Here is a 12,968-nt window from a genome sequence, read left to right as displayed (position 1 = left end):
TGCCAAAAACAATCTAAAAATCAGGGTGACCCATCACAGTTCAAACAGCATTTATATTTGTATTCTGGGAGCAACGGAGAGAGAGATCAACCTTCCAAGTGAGCAAAAATTCAAGTACTCAGGGTTACTGAAGGCATGGAGAACCAGAATAACCAAAATGTTATTGGTGGAACTATAACCTGCTGTAGTCTTTTGAAAGAGCAATTTGTTAGTATCTATCAACACTCAAGTCCATGGGGCTGAAAAGAGTCAGACAGGGCTGAGCGACTGAACTCACTGATTGACTGATCAACATTCTTCTAGTCATGTCTCTGCTGTGATTAATTCTACAGGTATATTCACACATTTATGTCCAAACACACCTGAAAGGATGGGTGGATGCAATAATATGCATTCCCCCTATTATTGTTGAAAACAGACCTGCCTGTAAGATAGACCTAAGCGATGGGATCATATACAGCGGTCCAATGCACGATCTTAGCCAAAAGACCGAGACGTGATTCCAACGGTCCTTAAAACTGAAGTATCCCTATACAGAATGAAATGGAAGTAAGCCCACGATCTAGTTCTAAAGTAAAAAAGGCAAGGTTGAGAATAATATGCATAGTGTGACCCCATTTGTATTCTAAAATTATACAGTACGTCTATAGAAGAACAGAAACATTCTGGAAGGTTACCTTTGGCAATGAAGTCAAGGGAAGAGATGGGCAGAAGGAAACCTTCCCTCAAGGAAAACAGAAAGATGTCTGCTACTGTTTCGTTTGCCTTGACCGTTTTACTTCCTCTCGGGCACTCCCGTTCAGGAGCACCACCCGCCCTCGCCCGGGGGTCCCTGGGCATTCCACCCGCCACTCCACTGCAGGACAACTCATACAACACCCTTCTTTCCGGGCTTCCCAAGTTAGCACTGAGCTCCTCAGAGGGCAGGGCCTGGTTTCCTCCTCTGCTTTGTCAGCACCTGGTAGAGGGCTGGCACACAATAACCCCTTAAGAAAGGTGGGAGGAAGAGAGGAGGGAGGGAGGTGGGGAGGGAAATAGAAGGCAGACCAGAAGGCAGCACACAGCACTGTTAAGAGCGGGTAGAGTCAGGAGACAAGGATGGCTGGCCACAGAGAGAAGAGCAACGATTCGGCAGAGAGGAGCCTAGCTCTTTCACGCGGAGGCCTCCGGGTCTCGGAGCCAGACAGCAGGTGTGCCCCAGAGCAGAGACTGTGCCCCCCACAGCTTGAGGTACTTGTCCCTCCCAGGCCACAGATGCCTTGTGACTCCTGCAATTAAGGACGAAGCTCTGAGAGCAGCATCTGCCCACCCCATCTTGCTGCTGGAAGGACCAAGGGGTCTCCCCACCCTGAGCAATCCCTAATGCCTCTCTCTCTATCATTTTTGCTGATGATGTCCCCTACAAGGGGCCTGAATGTTAACTGACATCCATGTAAAGCACTTAGTTAGCATAAAGCATAAGAGGGAGTGCTCAAAATATAAGCCATCACTAAACTGCTTAGAGAATCTTTTCAAGAGTTCAAAGCACCACCATTGCAAAAGCCATCAGGAAGTCTTCCATTTCCAACAAGACCCAGGCCTCCCAATTTATTTCTGCAATAAACAAACACACTGTCTTCCTAAGCACATTTAAAACAAACTGCTGCTTCAGTATTTGTTACTTTTGTCATCATTTCAAAATTAAACTGGTCCTGCGGGCGTGTGTGCTAAGTTGCTTCAGTCGTGTCCTACTCTTTCGTTACCCCGGGGACAGTAGCCCGCCAGGCTCTCTTGTCCATGGGATTCTCCAGGCAAGAATACTAGAGTGGGCTGCCATTTCCTGCTCCAGGGGATCTTTCTAATCCACGGGTCAAGCCCGTGCCTCTTACCTCTCCTGCACTGGTAGGTGGATTCTCCACCACTAGCGCCACCGGGGAAGCCCAAACTGGTCCTGTGCTGTGCTTAGTTGCTCAGTCGTGTTCTGCTCTCACGGACTGTACCCCGCCAGGCTCCTCTGTCCACGGGGATTCTCCAGGCCAGAATACGGGAGTGGGTGGCCATGCCCTCTTCCAGGGAATCCTCCCAACCCAGGGATTGAACCTAGGTCTCCCGCACTGCAGGCAGATTCCTTACCATCTGAGCCAACAGGGAAGACCAAAACTGGTCCTACTGGGTCCCACATATTCTAGCACACTCTTATATCTTAGAAAGCTCAAACTTAAATCACCTCTACAAATTCAGTACATGTTCCATCGTCCTGTCTGCTGGCCTGTGCCTGACGTGGCTCACCCAGGCATTTACTCACCACGGCGGGAGGGTCGTTCCAGTCTTCATAGGAGATGGCGGCGTATGGATAGATCCGATCGTTGATGATCTGTAGGGTGGCCAGGGCGATGGCCTTGATTGACTGGAAGTATGCTTCCCAAAACCACCGTGCCTGGGAAGAAAACCACACTGTGTGAGGGAAGAACCAGAGGCTCCATGGCAGGCACCTCTGCGTCGACGTCATTTCCTTATTCTCAAAGAAGAGCAAGCCCAAGGCAAAAGCCTGCCCGCTGTGCAAGGCAACTCCATCAGAGTGGGCATTCATCCAAGGCAGTCAAAACAGGACATGAGCACAGGCAACGCATGGAATTCAATTTAGATATAACGACGTGGGGATGAAATGTCAAGTTTACAGTCTTTTTTTTGAATATTACTACTAAAGTGCACATAAAGTACATTCAGCACTCTTATAATTACTATCCAGATATAGAACATTCCAGCACCCCAGGAGAGTCCTCTGCTACACCCCGTCAGTATCTCACCTCTCCAAGAGTAATCCCTACTCTGCTTTCTGCTGGCCCACTACGGAATTCCATATTAATGGAACCCAACGGTGTTTACTCTTCTATGTCGGACCTCTTCTGCTGAACACTGTAATATTAAAATTGGATTTCAGTGTCAGATTATGCTGGCCTCATAAAAGGAGTTGAAAAGTGAGTAGAAAAAGTTCTATTCTTTGAGAAATGTTAGGCAAGTTTGGTGTTATTTCTGCCTTGAAAGACTGAGAAGTCATCTAAAAAGTCATCTCAGGTTTTTTGGGGGGTGGGGTGGGGTGAGTAACAATTTTACATCATGGATTTTCTTTCACAGACATAAGATTCTGCTTATTTTCATGTCAGTTTTGTAGGTGGTATTTTTCAATGAATATGTTCACTTTAATCTGTTCAATGTTTGGACTAAATGCACGTTAATGTCTATTTAATGCCTATAAAATCTGTAGTAATACTTATTTCATTCTGGATATTGATCATCTGTGTTTTCCCTTTGTATTTGATCAGTCTTACTGATGTTTATCAATTTTACTAATCTTTTCCATTTCATTTTGTTGCTTTTCTTCAGCTCAGTTCAGTTACTCAGTCATGTCTGACTCTTTGCGACGCCACGGACTATAGCAGGCAGGCCTCCCTGTCCATCACTGACTCCCGGAGCTTACTCAAACTCATGTCCATTGAGTCGGTGATGCCACCCAACCATGTTGTTCTCTTTAATCCCCTTCTCCTGCTGCCTTCAATCTTTCCCAGCATCAGGGTCTTTTCTAATGAGTTGGCTCTTTATATCAGGTGGACAAAGTATTGGAGTTTCAGCTTCAGTATCAGTCCTTCCAATGAATATTCAGGACTGATTTCCTTTAGGATTGACTGGATTGATCTCCTTGAGAGTCCATAGGACTCTCAAGAGTCTTTTCCAACACCAGAGTTCAAAAGCATCAATTCTTCAGTGCTCAGCTTTCTTCATGGTCCAACACTCACATCCATACATGACCACAGGAAAAACTGTAGCCTTGCCTAGATGGACCTTTGTTGGCGAAGTAATGTCTCTGCTTTTTAATATGCTGAGTTTGTCACTGCTTTTCTTCCAAGGAGCAAACATCTTTTAATTTCATGGCGGCAGTCACCATCTGCAGTGATTTTGGAGCCCAAGAAAATAAAGTCTGTCACTGTTTCCATTGTTTCCCCATCTATTTGCCATGAAGTGATGGGACCAGATGCCATGATTTTAATTTTTTGAATGTTGAGTTTTAAGCCAGCTTTTTCACTCTCCTCTTTCACCTTCATCAAGAGGCTTTTTAGTTCCTCTTCACTTTCTGCCATAAGGGTGGTGTCATCTGCATATCTGAGGTTACTGATATTTCTCCCGGCAATCTTGATTCCAGCTTGTGCTTCCTCCAGCCCAGCGTTTCTCATGATGTACTCTGCATAGAAGTTAAACAAGCAGGGTGACAAAATACAGCCTTGACGGACTCCTTTCCTATTTGGAACCAGTCCATTGTTCCATGTCCGGTTCTAACTGTTGCTTCCTGGTCTGCATACAGATTTCTCATGAGGCAGGTCAGGTGGTCTGGTATTCCCATCTCTTTAAGAATTTTCCAGTTTGCTGTGATCCACAGAGTCAAAGGCTTAGCATAGTCAATGAAGCAGAAGTAGATGTTTTTCTGGAACTCTCTGCAACAGATGTTGGCAATTTGATTTCTGGTTCCTCTGCCTTTTCTAAATACAGCTTGAATATCTGTAAGTTCTCGGTTCACATACTGTTGAAGCCCCTCTTGGAGAATTTTGAGCATTGTTTTGCTGGCGTGTGAGATGAGTGCAATTGCGCGGTATCTTACTTACTTAATTCTTCACCTAACTTTTTTTCTATTCTGTTCCTTTCTGCTTTTATTTTTACTTTCTTTGGTTTTGGGGGACTTTAAATCCATACTGCATTTAGATTCTTAAGATTGAAGTTTAGATATTTCAATCTTTCTTCTTTCTTAATACATAAATACAAAGCTAAAAATTTACTTCTATGCACTATTTTAAATGCATCCCACACATTTACATATCATTTTCATTATAATTAGGTAAAAAAAATTAATTTCCATTGTAATACTTTCTTTGGCCCAAAGGGCATTTATTAATAAAAGTATACGGTTTAATTTCCAAACATTTCCGGATTTTATATTTATCTGTTACTGATTTCTACTTTGCACTGTAGTCAGGGAACATACACGTTATTTCAAAACCTTGCAATTTATTTAAACTTGATTTATGGCCTGGCACATTGTTTATTTTTGTCAATGATCTATGTGCACTTTAAAAAGAGTATTTTGCTGTTGATGAGTGTAATGTTTTACAATTGTCAAGCAGAGTAAGTTGATTATTTAGTACGATCTAAATATTCTATACCTTTATTGATTGTTCCCTGCCTGTATGCATGTGTGTATGTGTTTATTTCCAAAATTTTTACTTTCGAATTTCTGCCCTTAAAGTTTGTCTAAAGATTATCTCTCATAAAAAGATATAAATGGATTTTAATATTTTATCCCATTTAAAAATCTTTGGCTTTCAGTTGTACATATAGTCCATTTATACTTAATGTAATTTCTGATATAGTTGAGTTTAAGTGTTTGCTCATTTTATTTGTTCACAGAGGTCCACAGATGTACCTCAGTGTAGCTCTTTGTATTTATCCTACTGAGAACTGTATAGCTTCTCTAATCTGTGACTTTATGTCTCCTGATGTTTTTAGAAAACTCTGTCAGTATTTTTTTAAATGTTGGTTCTATCACACTCTCCTCTTCTACAACTCCAAATACACATGTATATAAATGTTTTCACCATGTCCTGTATGTCTCTTATTCTCTTTTCTGTATTTTTCCTCTCTGTGCTTCAATCTGTGTATTTTTCTACTAATATTCCTTCTGGTCCAATAATCCTTTTCCTTTTCCAATAATCCTTTATCCTTTGTGTGTGTGAGTCTATAAATTGCTATTAAATCCATGTATTGAACTGTTAATTTCACTTCTTATATTTTTCATTTCCAGAATTCCACTTGGCTAAGAAGATTTTGTATCTTTGTTGAAATCCCTCTTTACTTCTATATTATTGAGTATTGTTAGTTCCTGACTGATAACTCCAATATCTGAATAAACTTTTAAGTCTCTTTCTGCCACCTCTTTTTATTCTTCATTTTGGTCATTTGGTTTCAATTTCTAGCTTGCATCTTAATTTTTTATTAGATACCAATATTCTGCATTAAAAATTATGGAGATTCTGGACAATCCAGATCTTTCTCTTAAGAATATAACACATTCTGCTGGCAGACACAGAGAATGCAGTCAGACCACTTTAATCCTGTCAGCTTCAACTTTTGTCAGGACTAACTTTTTTCAGCTTGCCCCCAGTCTGGAGGTGTGGCCTTCTGGGCCTTCCACTAAAGCCTGGGGTGTTTCCCAGGACCCCTCCAACCTGGCCAGCCCTGAACATGGACCTTTGTCTCATTAGCACTATATATGGTTGCTGAAATAGCTGCACAGCTCCTTAGGCTCCCAGCTGCTTCTTTCTGCAGGGACTCCAGGAGTCTTGCTCTGATCGCGTGCACCTTAGGAGTTGGTAAAGACCTTAACGGAAGACTGCACACTCATTTTTTGTTTATTTCCCCATGATTCCCTTTCTCCTGAGACTTTTGTCCTTCAAATCCCAGATACTCCGGGAACCCCCTAACCCCAACCTGTCAGCCCTGTGGGGCTGCTGTTTCCGGTGAAGACTCCATACCCAGGACTGTGAATTAGAAGTCCTCGAGGGATGGTGTCAGAGTGAACAGGCAGCTCCTCTCAGGGTGCTCCTGCCTCTCAGGAATTGTCCCTCAAGTCCCGGCTGCTCTCTGAACGGTTGTTTCATCTATTATAATGAGCTTCTGTACTTCTTTTTCTTTTATTGACAGGAGGGTTACTGCCAAACCAGCCACTCTGTCAGAGTCTTCTGAAAGAAGACAGTTTCTTATCCAAGCAGAGTTTAAACTCGATTCCTAAGGAAAGCAGGATGTTGATGCCGATGACCTCTCCAGCTTCATTCGCCTACGATCCCACTCAAAATCAGAGGCTGTTTGCATTTATGCAAGGGGGCCGAACATATCCAAGTTTAGCATGAGAAACTGGAAGCATAACCAAAATAGGGAGAGGAAAAAAAAGATACTTTCTAGTCTAGACTTACTGACTTTGGGTCTGTTTCCTGGACAAGTCCTCTATTAGTTAAAGCCTTGGATAACTTCTGAGTTATATGACGACTATTGTTTCCACTAACAATAAGAAGGCAAAGCATCACAATGAGAATTTCTTCTATTCAGAGAAAATCAGAAACAGATTTAGCTTCCAGGGGCATCTGACTTAAGCTGTCCTGCGGTTTGCCATCTGGGTACAGCCAGGGGGGCCTCTTGGCTGCCTGCTGCTACTTCATAGATACACTCCACTCACTCCAGTCTCCTTCCTGCTCAGCCATGCTGCTGCTTCCCCTCGCATTGTCCAGCCGAAGCATCTACAGTTCATAAGGCCTAAGAGAACCTACCTTTTCTGTGAAACCTTTACTAAACACCCCCAACATCAACAATCTTCCCTTACTAAGACATCCCACCCCATTCACAGCCTTTACCTTATAGCTTAGTTCTCTGATACACCGTTCTAACACTGCTTTACAGGCATTTCAGATGACCACTTTTCTCTCTCCAGCTACACTGTGAATTTCTTGGCTGTGGAAACTGGCTTTTTTTTTTCTCATTAGTATCCTTACAAATGCTAGAAAGTTTTGCCTGCTGCAAAGCACTACTGTACCCATGATTTCATTTGCTCTTTATAACCAAGTCTGTCAACTTTTGGGGGTGGGGTGGCAGATACAATTTTCATTTTATATGTGAGAAACTCAGCTATTAAGTGGCAAAGTCACCAAAATCCAACCCGTGAATCCTAACTCTAAAGTCAGACCTTCTATCTCATTCTAGAATATGAAGAGTACCAGCACAGAGTAAGGAAATGGTCCTCTACCAAGGCACCAAGATGCATGAGCCCACACATAAACACAGCTTAAATATTTACCTCCTTTCTACCCAAATGGGTTCATCGTCATTTTTTTCTTTTAATTTCAAATCACACCACACTCAAACTCAAGCATTCCAAAGCTTTGCGTTCACATTTAATCACAGTGGAGACAGCAGCGTTTGGGATTTACATGAAACAATGACTGGGAACAAATCCACCTAGAATACCAGCCAGAGGCACAAGTGTAGGACAGAGACTCTGATTTAAGATGTCTCAAATCATCTCATCCTGTCCACCAAATTGCAGTTCTCTTGGAAAGGAAGCAAGCCTTGCCAATAATCACAGCTGAAGAGTCTTGGCCTGTGGATAAGTGAACTTCACAGGCTTAATTATTTCTGCAGGACCTCTTTAACACCTTGCAGCATTTAGAAGGCATAATTTACAGCGCCCCCAGGACTCAGCCTAGGCCACTTTTCAGCAGAGAGAAAGGAATTTTCAGCCCTGTTGCAATACACGAAAGCACCACCATTCCCATCCAGTGAGCTAAATGCAAACGCTCATTTTGTTTTGAGGTTTTTTCCCCCCATCAACAAGGGCCACACTTATCTCTACCTGAAAACTTGAAATGAGGGATTCTTCCACAAACATGTGGATTCCCCACACGCTCTACTCTATGCATCTACACAGCTGAAAGCTAAGTCATATATGAAAAGGTCATACAACAACCTCCAACAAAGCGTTTAACTTTTCCTCATGAAACCGATATCACAGTAATTTTGTAAAAGCAGATTTCAAAGCATGGGAACTAAAGTTCCTATGACACTTTCAAACATTAGAATCATGAAGCAAAAGGCAAGGACTGGGCCAACTTAAAACTATCTCAAGCAAATACAAACTTCAAACTAAAACTGCTACTGTGGTTTAATTTCTTTGATTTTCAGTAACATAAAGCCAACAGGACTAGCAATAACAAGTGTTTAAAGGAAGCAAGCACAATATGGGAGAAAGAGTCATGGTGATGAGTGTCCTCCACGATTTTAAGCAGCTTGCTGCTGCTGCGAAGTTGCTTCAGTCGTGTCTGACTCTTAGCGACCCCATGGACTGCAGCCTACCAGGCTCTTCCGTCCAGGGGATTTTCCAGGCTAGAGTACTGGAGTGGGGTGCCATTGCCTTCTCCATTAAGCAGCTTCAGTTCAGTTCAGTTCAGTTCAGTCACTCAGTCATGTCCGACTCTTTGCGACCCCATGAATTGCAGCACGCCAGGCCTCTCTGTTCATCACCAACTCCTGGAGTTCACTCAGACTCACGTCCATCAAGTCCGTGATGCCATCCAGCCATCTCATCCTCTGTTGTCCCCTTCTCCTCCTGCCCCCAATCCCTCCCAGCAGCAGTCTTTTCCAATGAGTCAACTCTTCGCATGAGGTGGCCAAAGTACTGGAGCTTCAGCTTTAGCATCATTCCTTCCAAAGAAATCCCAGGGCTGATCTCCTTCAGAATGGACTGGTTGGATCTCCTTGCAGTCCAAGGGACTCTCAAGAGTCTTCTCCAACACCACAGTTCAACAGCACCAATTCTTGGGCGCTCAGCTTTCTTCACAGTCCAACTCTCACATCCATACATGACCACTGGAAAAACCATAGCCTTGACTAGACAGACCTTTGTTGGCAAAGTAATGTCTCTGCTTTTGAATATGCTATCTAGGTTGATCATAACTTTTCTTCCAAGGAGTAAGCGTCTTTTGATTTCATGGCTGCAGTCACCATCTGCAGTGATTTTGGAGCCCCCAAAAATAAAGTCTGACACTGTTTCCACTGTTTCCCCATCTATTTCCCATGAAGTGATGGGACCAGATGCCATGATCTTCGTTTTCTGAATGTTGAGCTTTAAGCCAACTTTTTCACTCTCCTCTTTCACTTTCATCAAGAGGCTTTTTAGTTCCTCTTCACTTTCTGCCATAAAGATGGTGTCATCTGCCTATCTAAGGTTATTGATATTTCTCCTGGCAATCTTGATTCCAGCCTGTGCTTCTTCCAGCCCAGCGTTTCTCATGATGGACTCTGCATATAAGTTAAATAAGCAGGGTGACAATATACAGCCTTGACGTACTCCTTTTCCTATTTGGAACCAGTCTGTTGTTCCATGTCCAGCTCGAACTGTTGCTTCCTGACCTGCATATAGGTTTCTCAAGAGGCAGGTTAGGTGGTCTGGTATTCCCATCTCTTTGAGAATTTTCCACAGTTTATTGTGATCCACACAGTCAAAGGCTTTGGCATAGTCAATAAAGCAGAAATAGAAGGCTCAATAAAGGACAGAAATGGTATGGACCTAACAGAAGCAGAAGATATTAAGAAGAGGTGGCAAGAATACAAAGAACTGTACAAAAAAGATCTTCATGACCAAGATAATCACGATGGTGTGATCACTCACCTAGAGCCAGACATCCTGGAATGTGAAGTCAAGTGGGCCTTAGAAAGCGTCACTATGAACAAAGCTAGTGGAGGTGATGGAATTCCAGTTGAGCTATTTCAAATCCTGAAAGATGATGCTGTGAAAGTGCTGCACTCAATATGCCAACACATTTGGAAAACTCAGCAGTGGCCACAGGACTGGAAAAGGCCAGTTTTCATTCCAATCCCAAAGAAAGGCAATGCAAAGAATGCTCAAACTACCGTACAATTGCACTCATCTCACACGCTAGTAAAGTAATGCTCAAAATTCTCCAAGCCAGGCTTCAGCAATACGTGAACCGTGAACTTCTAGATGTTCAAGCTGGTTTTAGAAAAGGCAGAGGAACCAGAGATCGAATTGCCAACATCTGCTGGATCATTGGAAAAAGCAAGAGAGTTAAGCAGCTTAACCCTCTCTATTTTTTGAATCTATGGGATGGACACCACACCACCTTTCTCTTGGAGCTGCAGGTTCTGTGAGATGAGGTTTGTAAAGCTCCTTGCCCCGTGAAGAACAGATAATCAGAACATCTCCTCCACACCTGCACCCATCCTGCCCCTCGAGGTCACTTACAGTATATACTACATTCCATGCGATTTGGGGGCGGGGAGGGAGATGGGGGAAGAGGAGAGACAGAAGGGATTCTAGGGTTACACTCCATTCATTTCAATTCTTGAAGCCAGGGAAAGAACCCAACTAGTCAGAGAAGGGAGGTAGGTCTAATAAAAATAAATACAAGGATGACAGAGCTTAATACTGAAAAATATCTCACCCACTAACATGTCTCTTCTACCTGAATCTCTAAGCTTCTAAGGCAGAGGCCAGCACTTTTCTGCAGACCGTGAGAGTAGGGACGCATCTGGTTTTGCTCATCACTGGTCTTGCAGCCCCTAGCACAGCACCTGTCAAGGAGTGGACAGTCGAATGTTTGTTGAAAGAACAAATCCATCTCCCTCACAGGCACCACATGCATCTCACGGAACCCTCCAGATCTTCTAAGCACCAGTCCATGACCTTAAAGGAGGAAAACCGTCATTTCATAAAAAGGATCACCTCTTGCATGCAGAATTTTAAAAGGGAAAAGATGGTGGGGGGGAAGGGAGTGGACTTGAGGGAAAAAAAAAGGAAAACTTGTTTCTAGGTGAAATGGCAAGGCGGAAATGGGACCATGGGTGTCCCTTATATTGTGTGTGTATAGACCACGAGAGAGAGAATCAGTAGTTAGAACTATGCCTTGCAAGTCTGAACTGGAAGTGTCCAGGATATCTAACCATGAAGAAATTACACAGAAGAACCCCAGGACCTCAAAGTAGTCCAAGGGCGACTGCATCCCAAGCATAGTGACGAGTCTCCAACACCCTTTCATCAGCAGCCAGCTGCGCACTGCCCTCTCCAACAGAATCTCTTGAATGTGAACCACGCCAACAGACTTCGTTTTAATATCTTAAAAGGACACTTCTAATGAAAACCACAAAATGAAAACTGGCAACGCTGTCCAAACACATTAACAGTGGATCAGTAGGTACCCCAATATTACTCTACTTCCCCACCCCTACCCACTGGTTGGCCACAAAATAAAAGATCTGCCTCTGCTTGGGACCTAGAAAGTCACAAAGAAACTGGAATCTACGGTAACAATGAGAAAAAGCCACCAGATACATCACCAACACTGTAACTTGCCCTGGGTGCATGGGAGAGCTGCGATCAGAAGGCAATCAGGGACACCCAACTTCCAAGAGTGCCATCCAGGAGCCATGGGACACTCAACTCCAGCTCGGGACGAGCAGAGAAGGCGGGGTGGCTGCTATTAAGGCAGTCGCCAAAACCAGCTGACATTTTAACAGATTCTTCAAACTGAGCGTGGGCTAGCAGGGCACTTTGTGAGTTCTGGACACAAGCAGAATCTGCACTCACTTTCGAGCCCTTTTCTGCTGGATGTTCTTGAGAAAGATGCAGGCAGGGGAAGAAAGCAGAAAGATGTCCCTTACGCCAAATCTCTACCTGCTGGGGGTTTAGCAGGAAAAACCCTCACGCCCAAAGGTGGGTGCAGATCCTCGGCTTCTGGGAGAGGAGGAGACAGGCAGCCTGCCTCACACTGGGAGGTCAGGAACCGTTCCAGCTCCCAGCAGGCCACAGCGGTTGCTGGGGTTGAAGCAAAAGCCTCTGCTCCCAAGGGAGGGGTAGGAGACTCCCTCCAACCCCAGACCCCCACAGACAAAGGGCAGACTCCAGCTGCCCCAGGAACACTGAGAAAGACCTCCTCCACGGCCCCAGCAAACAAGCCTGCGAGACTGAGGCCGGACCAGGGGAACGGAACCCTCCTGGCCCACCGCAGGTCTGGCACCACATACAAGCAACAGAAGTCTACCTACCCACTGACGGGAGCACGGCTCCCTGTGTAGCGCAGGTGGGCTGGGCCTGCTGGAAGCGGAGGGCGGAGCTGGAACTCTGAGCAAAGCCCCAGTACCCTGTGCCCCACACAAGAACAAGGAGACCACTGGCAGCATCTGGAGTCAGTGGTGTTGAAGGTAAGTCCAGCGACAGAAAAACCCAGACCCATTCCTGTTATATGCTAGGTTGAGTCAACCTCCCATGCGAATGGCTCACAGAAGAGGTCTGCCCACTGCTGGACATGACATTTACTTTAGGTCACCTGTTTTTCTAACACAGTCCATCACTCAATTAAAGTTTATCAGAAACGAAATAT

At 44.2% G+C, this 12,968-nt stretch overlaps 1 protein-coding gene across 4 annotated transcripts in view; it reads right to left on the bottom strand.

Moving 5' to 3' along the window:
- Positions 1–12,968, bottom strand: part of EXT2 (exostosin glycosyltransferase 2) — a 142,416-nt gene that overhangs the window by 76,704 nt on the left and 52,744 nt on the right. For all 4 annotated transcript variants that reach the window (XM_040259051.1, XM_040259049.1, XM_040259048.1 and 1 more), the window contains exon 8: positions 2,285–2,416. In XM_040259051.1, the coding sequence (XP_040114985.1) occupies positions 2,285–2,416 (132 nt within the window). The remainder of the gene's footprint in view (positions 1–2,284; positions 2,417–12,968) is intronic.

This window comes from Oryx dammah, unplaced genomic scaffold (assembly GCF_014754425.2).
Source record: "Oryx dammah isolate SB20612 unplaced genomic scaffold, SCBI_Odam_1.1 HiC_scaffold_17, whole genome shotgun sequence".
Lineage (NCBI taxonomy): Eukaryota > Metazoa > Chordata > Mammalia > Artiodactyla > Bovidae > Oryx > Oryx dammah.
Note: the sequence above shows the minus strand (reverse complement) of the source record. Positions and strands in the feature narration are given on the sequence as shown.